Here is an 18,688-nt window from a genome sequence, read left to right as displayed (position 1 = left end):
ATATTTGGGAGTTTGACTAAAAGTGCACCACTTATGCAAACATAATATACTATTAGTGATCCATGTGAAAGAATATGTATGATTTTGATCCAAACCCAAACATAATGTATGATTTTGATCCTTTTCTCGATAATGTTCATTAGATCTACTAGTCAAAGATTGGTTAGCTACTAACTGCTAAATAGGTAAATGTGACATAACGGTGTATACATAACTTATTTGTCATACTGAAAACAATATCATTTTTACTAATTGTTCCAATATCTTTTAAACTATCAAGTCACCCAAAGAATATATGTCTACATATAAGTCTCCTTAAATTTTATAATTTTAAAAATAAGAAAGATTATCCGTCATAACAAATAAAGATCACTTAATAATATAGAAATTACTTACACTTACATATAATCTTCCAAAAAATAAGGGATACGCGCTTTCTTCGGATCCTTCTTCTCTTCTTCCCAGAAAATTGGAACCTCAAATATGATGGAATATTATACTATATATAAGCTGTTACCACAAGCTAGCTAACATTCTTATTACTACTGTAGTACCCAGTGACACAGTACTACTATAATTCACTCAAAATAGCATACTCATATCATCTATAGTCATTTTGCAGAAAAGGGAAAAGAGGAGAAATGGGAAACTGCTGTGTAAAGCCTGTGGATAATCTTTCTACCACTATTAAGCTGTCTAACGTCGCTCCAGCAGGTATGTATTGTACTATTAATTTGCTAGTAGTAATTAATTTGGTTGGTCATTTTAACCCTTAATTTGTGTTCGGAATGGAGGAAAATATTTTTCTGAAAGTGAAATAAGTTCCTTAAAAATCAAGATAAAAAATGACTTATGTGGTGAAAGTATGATGTATGAATAGGAAAACAAGTTTTATGAAATGGAATATCATGCTGATCGATTGTCTTCCCTAACCCCCAACACTCCGTCTACTCTCTTGAACCAATATTTTCAGTTTAGTTACTAAATACTACCAAATAATAAGTACCCAAAATCACTTATTTTGCGGAAAACATTTTTCCTACGTACCAAACACACCCTTAATGTCTATATATGCATTTAATGCGGCCTCTGTCCATTTTTTACTTGTCATGTATTGGCTTGTCACGTCTATAAAGGAGCCAGAAATAGAATGACAATTTTAGTATATCACTCATAATTATTGCTAAGTAACCTAATGATTGAAACCAATTAAAGCTTACTAGAAAAATTGTGCAACCAACTAATTGAATATCGTGAAACTCACGTATTCCCCATAAAAAAATAGTAATAAAGGAATTGGAAAATCTTACTTATTAATACTAAGGGTAAATTATCTCTTGGGTTTCAAAACTGGACAAGTAAAAATGGACAAATACTTTTAGTATACAAGACAAGTAAAAAATTGACAGAGGGAGTAAGTAGAAGGCCGTTAGTTTGCCTTTATTATTTTTCAGCTCATATATAAATTATTATTACCTACTAGTGTAACACTGATTATAGAGTTTAAGTTATAAGTATATCGTGAATGTAATTTTTTTTTTATACTATACCATCAGGTCATCTTTACTTTTTTATAACGTGTCTTATTTTCAAGATTACAGATCCACAATTTAATTAAGGAGACTTACCTGTAAATGTCGTTTAGATGATTTGATAGTGTAAATAGTAGTAATTTTATGACGATGTATATAACTAAAACTCTAGTTATGTAGTACATGGATATATAGCTTATATTTAATAGTTCTTGATTTTGTTATATTTTTTATATAATGGTGGCAGCATCCAAAGTGGTTCATGCACAGCCTTGTAGTGGTGGAGGAAAAGAGGAAGTGGCGGCTACAGCAAGTAGTACTGGGAAAATAGTAAGACCAAATTTGAAATTGTACAGTTTAGTGGAATTGAAAAGAGCAACGAGAAATTTTAGACCAGATACATTATTAGGGGAAGGAGGTTTTGGTAGTGTTTATAAAGGCTGGGTTGATGAGCATACCTTAGCTCCTTCTAAAGCTGGCTTTGGAATGGCCGTCGCTGTAAAAAAATCTAACGCAGATAGCCAGCAAGGTCTCAACGAATGGCAGGTAAATTAAATTGGGAAAAGGGTAAAAAATGCCCCTCTATTTTGGAAAAAGGGCCAAAAATATCCTTCATTACAATTTTGGGTCAAAAATACCCTCCGGTCATTAAAGTTTTCAAATATAACCCTGTCTTAACGGAAATCCCCAACATAACTCAATTTCATTTTTAAACCCAGCTCAACTAACTTCTATGTCAAGTAGCTCCAGATGTTGGTCGGGAACAAGTTGATCGCATATGTGTTTTTTATGTAGTTGAGTCGGATTTAAATGGAGCGGGTTTAAAAATGAAATCGGGTTATGTTGGGGATTTCCGTTAAGACAGGGATATATTTGAAAACTTTAATGACGGGAGGGGTATTTTTGACCCAAATTTATAATGGAAGATATTTTTAGCTCTTTTTCAAAAGTAGAGGGGCATTTTTGACCCTTTTCCCAATTAAATATGAGTTTAAGTTAGCATTCCCTTGATTCGGTAAAAACATCGCATCGGATGTTTACACCAAACTATACTAATTTACCATGCACTACAAGAAAGTACATAAATGGCACAACTCTTTGGCAACAAATATAATATTGTTGGCAAAATTCAATATTTGACTACAACTTAGTTATATTGGTGGCATATATGATGAAACTTTTAAAAATGAACTTTTTTTGTTGCCAAACAATTCAATTTTGTTGTCATATATTGACTATTGTTGCAAAAAGTATTTTTGGCAACAACAAAAAATTTGTTGCCCGTCGTTGCAATAACAACCGATGGGAAAAGTTTATGCAACAACAAAAAAAATGTTGTTGCCAAAAGTGTTTTTTGCAACAATAGTTAATACTATGACAATGAAATTTTTTATTGGCAAATGTATCCTTTCTTGTACTGATGGTTAAGTGATTTAATAAGGAGTAATAATTTCTATTAGTTGATAAGTTATTAAATATTAATAAAGTGTATGTGCAAACATATGACATGCATCTATTGTAAACACATGGTTCACTTTTACTTATCTAGTTTGCATTTTGCATTCGATTTAAGAAAAGATTAATTAGTTACTTTTTTCTTTAAATTATCCTTATTATTAATGGTACTAGATGATTAATTAAGTGTTTATTTATGACATGATCCTTATTAATGGTACTTTAGAGATCTAATTTGACAATTTAGCTTGACAATTAATGGCTACTTAATGACGAGGGTAAAATTGAAAGAAAATAATTAATGTTGTCTTAATTTACTAAAGTGGAGTAGATAAACAAAAGAGAACGAAGGGAATAGTATTGTAAAAATATTTTCTACACTGTCAGCTTAGTTTATAAATTTAATTTGGCTATCACTTACTACAACAACAACAACAACAACATACCCAGTGAAATCCCACAATGTGAGGTCTGGGGAGGGTAAAGTGTACGCAGACCATACCCCTATCTCGGAAGACAGGGAGGCTGTTTCCGAAAGACCCTCGGCTCAAGAGAAATCACAACGAGAAAGGTTAGGTAAGCACAAGCAGTTCAAAGCAGAATACAAATGAAACTAAAGAAAGCGAATAAGTCAGAATAAAGCAGTCTGAAAAAAAGGAAACAGTAGCTACCACAGATAAATAAGATAATCGAAGTACAAGAAACCACATATAGTAGCAAGAAACAAAGGGCAATAGACTATAGATCGAAACAACGACTACCTACTAGCCTTCTACCCTAATCTGAGTCCTCCAAAACCTCCTATCTAGGGTCGTGTCCTCCGTAAGCTGAACCTGCGCCATGTCCTGTCTCTTACTCATAATCTTATTTTATCATAGAATTTAATTATATATTTTTTACTTGATCAATACATAAAATGTTTTGCAAATCGAACATATACACGTTTCTATATGAATTCTTACAAAAATATATAATTGTGTGGGCAGGCAGAAGTAGAGTTTCTGGGAAAATTTAGTCATCCAAATCTAGTCAAATTAATCGGATATTGCTGGGAGCAGAAGCAATTCCTGCTTGTATATGAATACATGCAGAAAGGGAGTTTAGATAATCACCTTTTCAGAAGTAAGAGCCTCATTATTTTTTTTTTCCTGTTCAAATTAATTGCTTTTTAGTTATGAGTCCAAGTATACACTATCAAGAAAAAAAATTGACACTATTATTATTGTTGGAAAATTAATTACTAGAAGAGGGTGCAGACACACTTTCCTGGGACAAACGAATTAAGATATTAATAGGAGCAGCTCGAGGTCTTGTTTTTTTGCACACAACAAAGAAGCAAGTCATTTACCGTGATTTTAAAGCTGCCAACATTTTACTGGATGGGGTAATTGCTCTAATATAACTTAATGAATTTTTTGTTTTATTATCAACTAATTATTAACAAGGAGATTATTTGTTCCAAATTTAGGACGACAATGCCAAGCTTTCTGATTTTGGACTTGCTAAGCTAGGTCCTGCAAATGGCGAATCACATGTGACAACCGGAGTTATGGGTACTTATGGCTATGCAGCTCCAGAGTACATGGCCTCTGGTAATTTTTACCTTCCTATTTTCTTCTATATATCCTCTTTGCTAAATAATTACTGGACATAAATGACAAGAGGGGTTGCTCAAGTGATAAGTATCCTCCACCTCTAACTCTAAGGTTGTGGGTTCGAGTCATACAGGGAGCAAAAAGGATGAGAGTCCTAGGAAGGGGTAAAACTACTAGGCATAAATTATTATTTTTCATCAATATGATTAATTTCTAAAATGTCTCTTGACAGTTATAAATTATTATTAATTTCATCAATATGATTAATTTCAAAACTTAAACGACATTTAAATTGGAGGATGGGGTGAAAAACCTACCCAACTTGTTTCAAATTGCCAAGTATTTGGAACAATTACTAATTTACCATAAGTACTTCAAATTGTGTCTCATGTGTATATGTCTAGTGATACATTGGGCATACAAATAACATAAACCCAAGGACATACATCCGACAAACAATTATTCCACCGCCAGATTAGCCATCATACCCCTCACCAAAAATCACCGTAACCATAATTTCTTTCACCATAACAATGCAAAAAGCATTTATCTACCAAAAAAAAAAAAAAAGAGGAAATTCCATTGAAGAAATTGGAGTAAAATGTTAATACGTGATTCAAAGAAATTTACAAGAAGGAAATATGGAGCTGCTTGTTTCCTTGTTTTGTGAGGTGGAGATTTTGGATTAAAATATAAAATTGAAATCCAAGTTGGGGAGAGAAGCGTGAGAGAGAGAAAATACGGAAGATTGGAGTCCATAATCCGTTAAGTTGCTATGTTTTGTAAATCTTATTATATTAAATAATTAAGTACAAATGGGTTAGAAGTGGTAAACAAGAATGATTCAATTGGAATTATTGGGCCAAGTAAAATGTTATAGAGTTTGAAAGAATGGGTTATGCGAAATATTACGAAGTGTCTATATGCCCTCATCCCCTTTCTGTGAGTTTTGCTTCTCATCCCGTTCTTCTATCTGTCTTCTTCCTTCTGTGTTCGTTCTTAGCAATTTCCCTTTCAGTTCATGAATTCCTTTGTAATTCCAGTCACAAGTTAGTGAAATTCGTCGGGAAATTTGCAGAATTGGCCCTCGCTGGGGTGGTCTTTAATTTTTAATTTTTGCCATACGTGGTTTCGGGTTAGAACTCCACTCAAAAAAACATTTGTCTTGCGAAAATTCCTTCTTTTTGAATCCGGAACCTCAGAGTATTAGATGAAGGATAACAATTAAAGATCACCAGAAGGGAAAAAATTAAAGACCACCCCAAATGAAGGGAAATCCGCGCGAAAAAAAGAAGAAGAAGAAGAAATTCATCGCTTATTTGAGCTTGAATTGTGTTGGTCTGAATATTGACTTTCTTACATAGGTTCACTGGTAACTATAGTTTGAACAACATTCATTCAATATATATTAGTCTAAATTGTTCAATATAATCTAGCTGACATACTAAATGGAAGTTGTATTATTGAACTCAAGAGTACTGTACTTGAAGCACCAAGGTGAGAAAGTGGCCGCCTGGACTTAAAAAAGTGAAACAAGGTAGAAAGAAAGAAGATGATCATAATACTTGAACATATATACAACTGCAAAACTTATTCAGGGTTCCAACATCATCATAGTAAAACACAAGACATCAAAGCTCGGTACAATACAACATTATCGTACAAAAAAAAAAAGAAAGTACAATTTATAGCACAACACGAGTTTTCTTGTACTAGTCCTTAGGCATTGCAACTTGAAACGTTTCCAACTGTTTTCATCTTCACATTGCAGCCTTCATAGAGAGACGAGAAGCTACCTTCTGACCACAAGACTTGTCAGCCTGCAATGTATCCACGCGAAAATATTGGTTTTATTTACCGCTCTCAATTAGGATAAAGAATCATGCGAAAGAAGAAAACTCAAACCTGAGACAAGTAGGATATCCATATACTGCGTATCTCATGAGTGACACGGGGATCAGATAAAGATTGCACCCATTTGGCGATATATCTGTCTTGCCTGAAATAACAAGGATACTAACTTATCCCCATGTGTTTACCAGGGCGGAAAATTGGCGATATTAATATGATAGAAGAACCAAATTACCTGTCGGGTGCCCAGGATCTGTATCTCTCTCCTGGCTGCTTGAAGTTGTTCTCTTTCGGAATAACGCACTAAAAAACCAATAATATATGTAAGTGAAAATTAAACTCATTCATAGATTAATAAAACACAATTTATTTATTCAGACGAACAAGAAGAAAAAGTTTGGCCTCACCATTTCACGCCTTCCTTGCAAGACACAAGAAGGAATTGGATACTGCTCGGCAGGACGAACAGAATCAAACCTTGAGGGCCAATAATCCACCTGGCACATTTAATTATACATCAGGAAAAGTACTAATAGGAACTTGCAACAGTTAATTATTTTCAAAAACTCCTGGGGATCCTTACACAAAATAGCGGGGCAGATTCACAGTTTATTTTTCCTAACTAGTATACATAGATTATACATAGTTATCCACATATTATACATGGATTATATATCTTATAGATCCACAACTATTTTAAGCGGTTGGGTAGGAGGCTATTTAGGTTAATTCTTCAAACTGTCGTAACCACATATTTCACCAAAGCAAGTAATATTGCAAATTATTAGCTAAAATGCACCCTTATGGTTGTGAGGAGAACGAAAATATATGTTTGAACAGAGGCAACACAAGGAAAAACAAGATAGTACGAATTGACGGGTACCTCTTCATCACGATGCATGAAGTTCATCGCACCATCACGGTGATTACTGTGATGAGCACACTTGGGAGCATTAACTGGAAGCAGCATATAGTTTGGTCCGATGCGGTGTCTCTGAGTATCAGCATACGCGAATATCCGAGTCTGGAGAAGCTTATCCTCTGAATAGTAAATACCAGGGACAATATGGCCAGGGTTAAACGCGAGCTGCTCGTTCTCAGCAAAGAAGTTATCGATGTTCCTATTCAATACCAATCGACCAACTGGCATCAATGGCAAGATATCCTCGGGCCAGGTCTTGGTAACATCAAGAGGGTCAAAATCGAATTTGTCTACATCCTCAGGATCCATAATTTGGATAAAAAGTTTCCACTCGGGATAGTTTCCAGCAGCAATCGAATCGTAGAGATCCTTGGTGGCGTGGCTATGATTGGTACCTCCAACCCTAATAGCTTCTTCCTCTGTCATATACTTCACACCACAAGTTGGCTTCCAGTGAAACTTCACATAATGTGCTTTCCCATCTTTGTTGATCAATTGATAGGCGTGAACACCGAAACCTTCCATGTGTCTGTAATCTATCGGGAGACAAGCATCATCGTAGAAGAAGGCGAACGTATGCAAACTCTCCGGAAGGAAAGAGAAGAAATCAAGGATCCTCCAGTTTTCCTGAATGTGTGACTTTGGATTCGGTTTCAGTGCACGAATAGTGTCTGGGAAGGACTTTGCATCACGATTAAAGAAGACGGGGACGCTGTTTCCAACCAGATCAAAGTTACCCTGATTTATTAAAACAAGTAAGATACAGAACTAAGTTAAGAGGCATTAATTCAAGACAATACAATTGAACAAACACAATCCAAGAAAGCAGTAAGTATAAATATACATATTGTAGAGATATAATATACATTAAATATACATAAATATACATATAAAATAGTGTATAGGTTCGGTATATTTTGGCTAGCGGTTGTAATTAATTCTGTCCTATGGGCCAAAAATGAAAAAAGCCCTTCATTTTTCAGGTAACACAGTTTGATGAGCTAAATACCTCTCTGGTGTAAAATTTGACAGCAAAACCGCGAATGTCCCTGATGGACTCGGGGCTTCCACGCTCATGGACGACAGTAGAGAAGCGGCAAATAACAGATGTTTGAACACCAGGAGCTCGGAGAAAATCAGCACAGGTAAGATGAGAAATATCATGAGTGACTTCAAAGAAACCTTTGGCACTAGCACCTCTAGCATGAACAACACGCTCAGGAATCCGCTCACGATCAAAAGTCGCAAGCTTCTCTATTAAGTGATAATCCTCAAGGAGGACAGGCCCTGCCAAAAATATAATAGTTGAGATATTGATCACTTGACTAAGATTGGATAATGTTCAAAATCTTATGTTAGAAAGTCTTTAGAACATCTAGATAGCGAAACCTATTTTGTTTTTAGCTCATAAATTCATTAAAACAGAGGATTCCTCCTGAATGGGAAATATGAAGATTTAATTCAAGGTTCATTACAACTGAACTAAACAAGATTATTTAAGAAGACAGAATATGAAAATTAGAAGTGATTTATTACTTTCCGTCAAGAATAATTGCCATCTATCATCTACCAAACATATATTCCTATAATTCTAAAACTTTATATGCTGACCATTGTTATTGAGGAACATGTAGGAACATGTATAAACTATGATTATACTCCAATTCATATCAGGTAAAATAACTGTCAGAAAGATAGAAAGAAGGAAGCAAAAGTCTGATTAATGAACAAAACACCTAACACGTCAATCCCTAACCAATAATGGAACTATAATGAAAAATTTTACAAGATTATAATTTTAAAGAAACTGTTGATGACATAAGATTAATCAATTTGTACAAAAAAAAAAAAAAAAACCTTTAGAAGCAGAACTATTAAATAAAGTGATTACAACAAAATGGTTGTGTATGTGGGATCTCTAAAAAACTGCATATCACATAATTAACTAGAGAATAAATAGTTTACAAATGACAGTGATTTAAAAAAAAATACCTCTAGGTCCAACAGTTAAGGAAGATACGTCGTTGTAAACAGGACCACCAGCATTTGTTGTCAAGAAAGGGGAATCATATGCACTTGATGGGCGATACTGCATCACAACATTAATTAATTAATTAATTAACTCCCAAATCAAATCCAACAAAATCCACTATACTTCTCAGAGTTCAAACCATTAATATACTAATAAATCTATAATTTAAATCTATAAACAATTTCAAATTAATATCTATGTTGCTCGGACCCTTTAAAAATATTGTTGCATCCGTGCCATATTCTTCAAACATGCCTAACTTTTGGAGGATCCAGCACACATAATTTTTAAAGAGTCCGAGCAACATAGATTAATAAACAATTGTAATAACTAAGTTAAAAAATAAAATATGTATAGATATTTAATAAATTTTCAATACAAATACATAATTCAAGCAAAAACTAATAGGATCACGTGAATCCATAGCTTTAAGGCTAGATCCGCCTCTATATTAACAACACAATATGCAAGAGAGTACTTTAATTTAGCTTTGTCAATTTCCAAAACCTTCAAATAACAAAATCAATAGTACAAACAAACAATTCCTTCTATGTGTATCCTAAATTGATGCATCTAACAGCCTTCTTATATATCCCAAACAATTACTTATAAGCAAAGGTAAACAAGAACTTTATCTTCCACGTGAGGAAAAGCTAAAAATTAACCATTATCGTTCCCTTTTATATACATAGAGCCCGTTTGGATTGGCTTATAAGTTGCTTATAAGCTGTTTTCAGCTTTTTTGAGTGTTTGACTGACTAGCTTAAAGTCATTTTGTGCTTAAAATAAGCTCAAAAAAATAATTGGGCCCATTTGACTTAGCTTATCTAAAGCAGCTTATAAGTTGAAAACAACTTATAAGCCAAAAAAAAAAAAATTAGACTACCCCAACTTTTTTTTTTTAGCTTATAAGCTGCAAACAGCTTATAGGCATAAGCTCATCCAAACAAGCTCATAGTGTGTATATGTATATATTATGGAACATTTATAGGCCGAATTTGTTGTTATTTTGACAGAAATATAATTTACTTGTATGGAAATGGAGACTTCAGCACAGTACAGACAGTTTGTTTAGTACGTTGTTTTGAGAAAAATATATTTTCTCTTTTTAATGAGGCGTAAGAGCACGTGACAAAATTTTCCTTTGAGAAATTAATTTTTCACATGTGTCGGTGATGTTTGTTTAATTTATGTATAAGGGTTTTTAAAATTTTCTGAAAATTTTAAAGGAATTTGAGTATTTTGCCATTTAAAATCTATTTTTGCACTCATGATATATACATAATTTTCTTTTAAAAATTACAAATTTCCATATAATAATTTTTAAAACTATTTGTTTCTCAAAGTATTATTTGAGTGTTTGACTGACTAGCTTAAAGTCATTTTGTGCTTAAAATAAGCTCAAAAAAATAATTGGGCCCATTTGACTTAGCTTATCTAAAGCAGCTTATAAGTTGAAAACAACTTATAAGCCAAAAAAAAAAAAAAAATTAGACTACCCCAACTTTTTTTTTTTAGCTTATAAGCTGCAAACAGCTTATAGGCATAAGCTCATCCAAACAAGCTCATAGTGTGTATATGTATATATTATGGAACATTTATAGGCCGAATTTGTTGTTATTTTGACAGAAATATAATTTACTTGTATGGAAATGGAGACTTCAGCACAGTACAGACAGTTTGTTTAGTACGTTGTTTTGAGAAAAATATATTTTCTCTTTTTAATGAGGCGTAAGAGCACGTGACAAAATTTTCCTTTGAGAAATTAATTTTTCACATGTGTCGGTGATGTTTGTTTAATTTATGTATAAGGGTTTTTAAAATTTTCTGAAAATTTTAAAGGAATTTGAGTATTTTGCCATTTAAAATCTATTTTTGCACTCATGATATATACATAATTTTCTTTTAAAAATTACAAATTTCCATATAATAATTTTTAAAACTATTTGTTTCTCAAAGTATTATTTTAAGAATTTAAGATTTATACACTGACAGTATAAGAATATATTATATAATTAGATCACTTACTTGGTAATTATAAGTAAATTTTGTGATAAACATTAGTTGATAATTTGGTGAAAATAATAACAAACGTGTTATATACACTAAAATACACGCATAGTGTAGAAAGAAATTTATTTCATCAATATATATAACTTAAATCAATATATATATATATATATATATATATATATATATATATATATATATATATAACTTAAATCGTTAGTTTAAATGACTTTTCATAAGTTGACCACTTGCTAATACAGAAGTTATTATTTTCAATTTTGAGTTTAATTTTCACTCACAGAACTTGCAACTTTTTCCAAAATACAAACTAGTGCTCCACTTCTTTTCCTTAAAGTTGAAGAATCGTTAGTACTGTAATTCATGTTATGAATAAGAGACTTTTAAACGTATCATCTCAACAAAGATAAAAGACACCTTAGATTAAACCTTCAAAGAAGTAAACTATAACTGCACCAAGAAGTATGATGGAAATGATAGGATCTCACTATCTTTGAACGTGAAAAAAAATTAATACCTTAGATACTACCAAATCAAATATTGCACAAGAACTAATTAAGAAAACAAAGGATCAATAAAAAGTGATTAACAAAGGTTCTGTATTCAAAATATTGATACCTTAGAAAGATCCATAATGATCCTAACGAGAAGAGAATTGAAGAGAGAGCCTTTATGGTTGGAGTGTGCTGAGAGTGACAAAGAGCAACTTATTTATAACCTGTGGAGGGCACTAAAGTAAATTGATGATACACGTAAAAATCTCATAATGCTGATGAAATTCGATCTATTTTTATTATTATTTTAAGTTATATATATTGTGGGTGTAAGAATTTTTTTTATACTAACATGTTACCTAAAATAATGTCAGAAACCAAAACTTTCACTAAGGGAATTTAAATATAAATAAGTAAACACATGAAGAAGTCACGAGTCTTCAACATTTACTACGTATATATAAAAATTAATTTAATCCTATATACATATATGTTTTTGGCGAAAGATGTTCGGATGAAACCCCCGCGCCCCTTAATTAACTTCCTCACTGAGCCAATTATTATAGGTAAGCTTTCTTAAAATCTAAAATTAAAAATAAAACAGATTTTAAAAAAATAGAATATAATAAATTAATAGAAATGATACCGTTCAAATGGATAAGATTTAGTGCGTAAAAGCTGTAAGATGATAAAAACGAAAGCACACTCATAGACATAGTATGTTTACATTTTTCCATATTCATTGTGTTTCCTGATCCAATCAAATGAAAAGATACATAATACGTGTACTTAGTGAGTTATATAGATCCCGAAACCCAGAAATAAAAAAAAAGAAGAGAAACTTAGTCAATTTTGGCGACAAGCATCAACATCTATATTTTGATGACGGTAATTTCTTTTTGGAGCTTAGGTTAAAACTTTATAGTCCTGTCACATTGTACACTTCTAAGTTCTACCAAAATACCAAGCGTTTATGTTATCATGTACTACTGTGTATATATATGTTTTTTGTTTTTTCAAATTAAGTACTACTGTGTATATGTATTCTTTGAGAATATGTGTATTTTAAGCTGAAGTTTTAGAAAAAGAATAGTGCAATGTGCACATTTCGCCATAGAATAATTAGTACTTTTTTAGTATTTCAAAATATGAAGTTTACAGATGGTGGGTTGATCAGAAAGTTTTAAGTTTAGTGAAATATTATTTGAACTTCAAGTGAAATACGTATTGAAATAGTGGAATGTGTATTTAAAGTGAAGTTTTTCAAAGGCATAATACATAAACAAATACTTAAACTTAGACTCAGCTGACAAATATGCCCTCCAACTTTGAGTGTGCACAACTATGCGTCTCAACTTGTATAAAGTTGAACACATAAACACAAATGCTGATGTGGCGCTGACGTGACACATAAATTTTGAAGGTGACACATTAGTACCACGTCAACATTTGTGTTTACATGTTTAACTTTATACAAGTTGAGGTGTATATCTCTACACATCTAAAGTTGGATGACATACTTGCCAGCTGAGTTAAGTTTGAAGGCTTGTTTATGTATTATGACTTTTTCAAAACATTAGTTTCCGCTCACAAATTTTCAACTTTCATATTTTTTTTTTCAAGTGAAAAAAACTTCCACTATATTTTTTCCGATTTCAACTTTAAATAGTAATTTCTTTTTAACTTTTATTCAAATATTTTTCATACGCATCCTGAAAATATACTTTTTAAAGACTTCGAAAATTGTCCATAAATGAACACCGTGTTTGATTCTTTCACACAAATTTGGTTGTCACTTTCTTCTAGAGAAGTAAATATATAGTCTGAGTTTTACGACCCTAACTTGAATTAAATTCTTGCCCAGAAAGCATATAACATATAGTAAGTATGTTATCATGTCTAAAAGATGTTTTCATAGGTATCACTATATAGATTATTATTGTTAAATTATATTCTTCTTGCTAAGCATGCGTAGATCCCTAGAGATGCAGGTCTTTCGAGAAACTTCGTTCCTTGCGATTCTAGGTCTATTTCATCCTCTTTTAACACTTTTATTCACCACGGTTCTACACCTGCTGACTAAACCATCTCAAATGACATTCTCGCACTTTATCCTCTATTTATATATACTACTTGAACTTTCTTGCAAATATGATTATTTCTAATCTTCTCTAATTATCTCACATCTATTTTAACATTCTATGTCTGTGCGACATTCATTTTGTGGATGTGTTGAACTTGAATATCGGATGATCAATTTCTGTTTTTTTAATGTGAAAAAAAAAGGGAATGTTCAGGATTTTTACGAATTTTCCGAACTATTGAGTGCCATGGTCAGCTGCTAGCTAGCATATGTGATAATATATTGTATATAATATATTGTATTGTATGTATTATTGCAACGAATAATAATAATGGGAGAGAACCCACATTGAACCTTATCGCTGTGTTGGAGAAAATATCTGAACCAGAGTGTGATCTAATTAAGGGGCCTTCGCCCTTTTGTATTGGCCTTTCTTATTTTATATATATTTTTCTTTAGAAATTGAAACTTCACTGATTCAATTACCAAAAAGACGTCAAAAACCAACTACTGTTCAACTTTATTTGGCAGTACTGTTTTGCTGGCTCCCCAATACCTATCAGCGAAGAGAAAAATACATAAATTGTACAGTATAATTTTTCAAAAAAATCATTTACATATTGATACTTTATGAGCGATCTAACTCACTATTCTTGTTCAAAGTGAAATTAATGCCTCCCTAAAGGATGATGTATCGGATTTGATTAAGTATATAAGATATCAGTGTATAACTGACATTTTGTTTGGGCAATTACAAATTGCAACGTATATATTCCACCTAATTAGATTAATTATGTTTTTTGTTTCATATATTTAGGCTTCTAATATCGTGTCCATGTCATTAAGTAGTTGCTGGAAGTACATTTTCTAGCTAGGATTATATTTGTGTCATCTAGTAATAATAAAACAATTTTTTCTTTTATAAATAATGAAAAGCAATTTTGTCGCATTATTTATAATAGTTAAATGAATTTTCTGTTATGAAATAAAAACTAATATTTTTTTAACACATTCTTCAATAATAGAGTGATTATATAAGCAATCAACCATATTTTCCTTCCTCACTTATGCAAGGGGTTGGGTTTAAGGTCATTTGTCTACTCTGCTTTATGCCTTTACCGTTGACATAATTATTAGAGTAATAGGAAAAGAGGCAGAGAGAAAAAAATAACTCTCAAAGAAAGGTAAAACAGAAAAATCTGTGGTTCTATTATTAATATATAGTAATGCTATGATAACTCTCTAAGAAAATAGAGGAGAGAAAAAAATTAATTTATGTTGTGATAACTTTCGAAGACCCAATTTTTTTTAAAAATAAAAAAACTTTCGAAGACACGATGGTTTGAATTGTGCTTTGAGAAAGAAGCTAAACAGTTTGTCCAATTACAATAATCACAGAATATATACCCCAGACCATGCAAAACATCAAAGGTAACTCGTTAGTAGTTACCAAAGGTTAAACAGAACTTGATATATTATTATATTCTTTTTTTCGTTTAAGTACTTTTGCTTTTCCAATTTTTATCACACATAAAAGCAATTGCAATGTACCCGCTCACTACAACAACTAACATATACCCGATGTAATCCCACAAAAGTCTGAGAGATGGTGTGTACATAGCGTTACTTTATCTTATAAAGGTAGAAAAGCTATTTTCGATAGATCATCGGCTCAAGTAATTAAGGTATATCAAATCAGGTATGAAAAGAAAATACAATAGACATGAAGTCATGTAAATTGTATATATATATATATATATATATATATATATATATATATATATAGGCCCGGTGATGTGGCACTCTAAAAACTCAATATTAATATTTATTTTTTTCTGTTTTTTAGGATTTTTATCCTATTTTCTCTCATTAAATAACTATTTTCTATTTTAAAACCTAGAACCCGACACGGCACCATCAAAGAAACGATGCAGTTAAGGTAACATACGTTACTCTGTATTATAATTCCAAAAGTCACGTACTTGGGAACGAATACAATTATTTACATTAAAATTTCTTTGGTTCTCCTGTTGTCACATTACCCCTATTCTATCCGCTTCCCCAATCAACACCTGTCTATGCATTTAATTCAGTGAACGAAGCATAGTATTTGTATTGCTCAAGTCACTTTTTTTTTTTGTCACTATTTGTTTTGTCTTATACCTTCGGGCAAAGAAATTTACAAAAACAGTGGGAAGAAAAGTCTAAATCGGATCTATACTATGGCTCCAAACTCACTTTTGCCTTGAGTTTGTATTTATTCCCAAGTTCATCTATTATGTTTCTCAACTTGACATTTTATCTTTGAAAAAATATAGGGTAAGACTGCGTAGAATAAACGCTTGTATTCGGTTCTTCTCCTGATCCTGCGCATAGCTGGAGCTTAGTGCACCGGATTACCCTTTATCACTTCCATTAAGCACAGTTAGAGAATTCTGATACAAATTTGTCCTTTTCTTCTTGCTTTTCCCTTCATTTTATTTTGAGAAGTCCAAAAGTCATATTGGTTAGTGAGCGACCAATATCACTTCCATAACCCTTACTTAAACGTAATAGACAACACAACCCTTAAGACCCCTTTGAAGCAACCAATGGTTCCAATTTTAAGGCCAGTATTGTGTTTATTATTCTGGGAGTCTTTCTGCAAAGCGTCAGTAGAATATATTACACTTTCATTTTGGCCGCAAATATTGATATTGAATAGGCTCACAGGGTCTCACGCTGACAATTGAGTATGGCATTTCATGCAATGAATATATCATTCAATAACGTCTTTATTGCCAAGGTAGACCTTTTACTTTGTCGTTCAAGATATTACATATAAAGAGAAAAATAGTAAGTCCTCTTGGGGCGGGCAAGAGTGTTATATAAAAAGGACTAGGAAAAATAAGTAGCGAAAAAGGAATTTTAAAAAAAAAAAAAAAAGCAAACAAATCAGAGATGTTATAGTCTTTTTGAAAAGGTTTTCTTTTTAGAAACTCATGTTTCCTACTACTTTTTTTTTCTTCTATTCGGGGACTTGTACAATAATTGAGAATCAAGAAGATTTTCAGAGAAGTATATTTTGTACAGGCATGTACCCGAATGAATTTTATGACTTTCTCCTTTTCCTTTTTGGACTCTTTGCATCTCCATACTTAATTTCCTTTTTTTTTTTTTTTTTTTTTTTCTCCTGTGTGTTTTTAAAAGTTCTTTATTAGATATTCAATTTATGCTCTGAGGAATAGAATACTGAAATAGCCAAAAACAAACTTTGGGAAAATTGGAGCAAATTCTAAGAAGAAAATTAGAGTGGATTTGTACTTTTGTAGGCATGAGAAGGAGTAAAGTTTCTGCTTTTTGAAAAGGCAATAACAGAGAAATATGAAAAAGGGGAAGAAAGAAAAGAGGGTGAGGGAAATATCAGATTTTCTAGAAATGCTAGACAAGCATACCAAAAAATAAAAAAGAACAAGAAAAGCAATGGAAAAAACAATAAGAAAAAGGCTTTTAATTTTGTGATTTGGTCAATATTAAAGTACTTTGTTTATAATATGAAAATATTTTTATCTTCCAATTTTGATTAAATTTGTAAAAGGAATTATACCTAAATTCACTATTCTCGCGAAATTATTGCTTCAAAATATATATAATTATATTGGATACAATTGTAATTTAAAACTTACCTTAATATTAACTTACACAAAATTCTAATCTCAATCAAATTTCAACTTCTCATGTCCCAGCTATACCTGGCAACCGGTTTAACCGGTAACCGGTTAGGGAACCGGCCGGTTTCTGGATAAAAAACCGGAACCATTTAACCGGTTCCGGTTTAACCGGTTTGAAATCGCAAACCGGAACCGGTCCGGTTCCAAGTGCCCAAAACATGTTTTTTTTTTTTTTTTTTTTTGTATTATATATATATATATATATAATACAAAAAACAAAAAAAAAAACATGTTTTATAAGTATATTTAGGTATATTTACATAAATATACAAGAAAAACATATATATATATCATAGTATTTATTAGTATATTGTAGGTATATTTACATATGTTATACAAGTTTATAAGTAAAGTTTAAATATTTACTGACTAACAGGCTAACAGCAAGTCAGCAATACAGAATATACGTATATATATATATATATATATATATATATATATATATATATATATCAATATATGTATCAATATACTTCGGTTATATAACTTAATATATATAAATATGTTTAAGTTATATATAGCTTATATATATGTATAACTTAATATATATATATACCTAAAATATAGTAAGAATATACTTATATATATATATATATATATATATATATATATATATATATATATATATATCAATATATGTATCAATATACTTAGGTTATATAACTTAATATATATAAATATGTTTAAGTTATATATAGCTTATATATATGTATAACTTAATATATATATATACACACCTAAAATGTAGTAAGAATATACTTATATATATATATATATCAATATATGTATCAATATACTTAGGTTATATAACTTAATATATATATATATATATATATATATATATATATATATATATATATATATATATATATATATATATATATGTTTAATTTATATATAACATTATATATGTATAACTTACACACACACACACACACATATATATATATATATAACTAAAATACACACACACACACACACACACA

At 31.3% G+C, this 18,688-nt stretch overlaps 2 protein-coding genes across 2 annotated transcripts; one reads left to right on the top strand and one right to left on the bottom strand.

Annotated features, from left to right (window-relative positions):
- The first annotated feature begins 641 nt into the window (after positions 1-641).
- LOC132601894 (probable serine/threonine-protein kinase CST) lies at positions 642-4,641 on the top strand. The gene is made up of 5 exons (XM_060314946.1): positions 642-714; positions 1,780-2,078; positions 3,974-4,109; positions 4,232-4,371; positions 4,456-4,641. Exons 1-5 carry the CDS (start codon positions 642-644, stop codon positions 4,639-4,641), a joined length of 834 nt encoding a protein of 277 aa, XP_060170929.1.
- A 1,494-nt stretch (positions 4,642-6,135) lies between these two features.
- Positions 6,136-12,125, bottom strand: LOC132604188 (catalase-like). Its single transcript, XM_060317566.1, has 8 exons — positions 12,034-12,125; positions 9,348-9,444; positions 8,365-8,642; positions 7,317-8,093; positions 6,841-6,930; positions 6,669-6,736; positions 6,488-6,581; positions 6,136-6,402 (listed from the first exon to the last, which is right to left on the bottom strand). The coding sequence occupies exons 1-8, from the start codon at positions 12,046-12,048 to the stop codon at positions 6,343-6,345; spliced, it is 1,479 nt and encodes a 492-aa protein (XP_060173549.1). The 5' UTR covers positions 12,049-12,125; the 3' UTR covers positions 6,136-6,342.
- Positions 12,126-18,688: the final 6,563 nt, after the last annotated feature.

The sequence above is a fragment of the Lycium barbarum genome, chromosome 7 (genome assembly GCF_019175385.1).
Source record: "Lycium barbarum isolate Lr01 chromosome 7, ASM1917538v2, whole genome shotgun sequence".
Classification (NCBI taxonomy): domain Eukaryota; kingdom Viridiplantae; phylum Streptophyta; class Magnoliopsida; order Solanales; family Solanaceae; genus Lycium; species Lycium barbarum.
Note: the sequence above shows the minus strand (reverse complement) of the source record. Positions and strands in the feature narration are given on the sequence as shown.

Coding starts and splice junctions, on each gene's coding strand:
- LOC132601894 (XM_060314946.1), top strand. CDS start 642: ATGGGAAACTGCTGTGTAAAGCCTGTGGATAATCTTTCTACCACTATT. Junction 2,079..3,973: donor AAGGTCTCAACGAATGGCAG/GTAAATTAAATT, acceptor TTGTGTGGGCAG/GCAGAAGTAGAGTTTCTGGG. Junction 4,372..4,455: donor CCAACATTTTACTGGATGGG/GTAATTGCTCTA, acceptor TTCCAAATTTAG/GACGACAATGCCAAGCTTTC.
- LOC132604188 (XM_060317566.1), bottom strand. Junction 8,643..9,347: donor CTTAACTGTTGGACCTAGAG/GTATTTTTTTTT, acceptor TATTTTTGGCAG/GGCCTGTCCTCCTTGAGGAT. Junction 6,931..7,316: donor TCATGCATCGTGATGAAGAG/GTACCCGTCAAT, acceptor TAAATGTGCCAG/GTGGATTATTGGCCCTCAAG.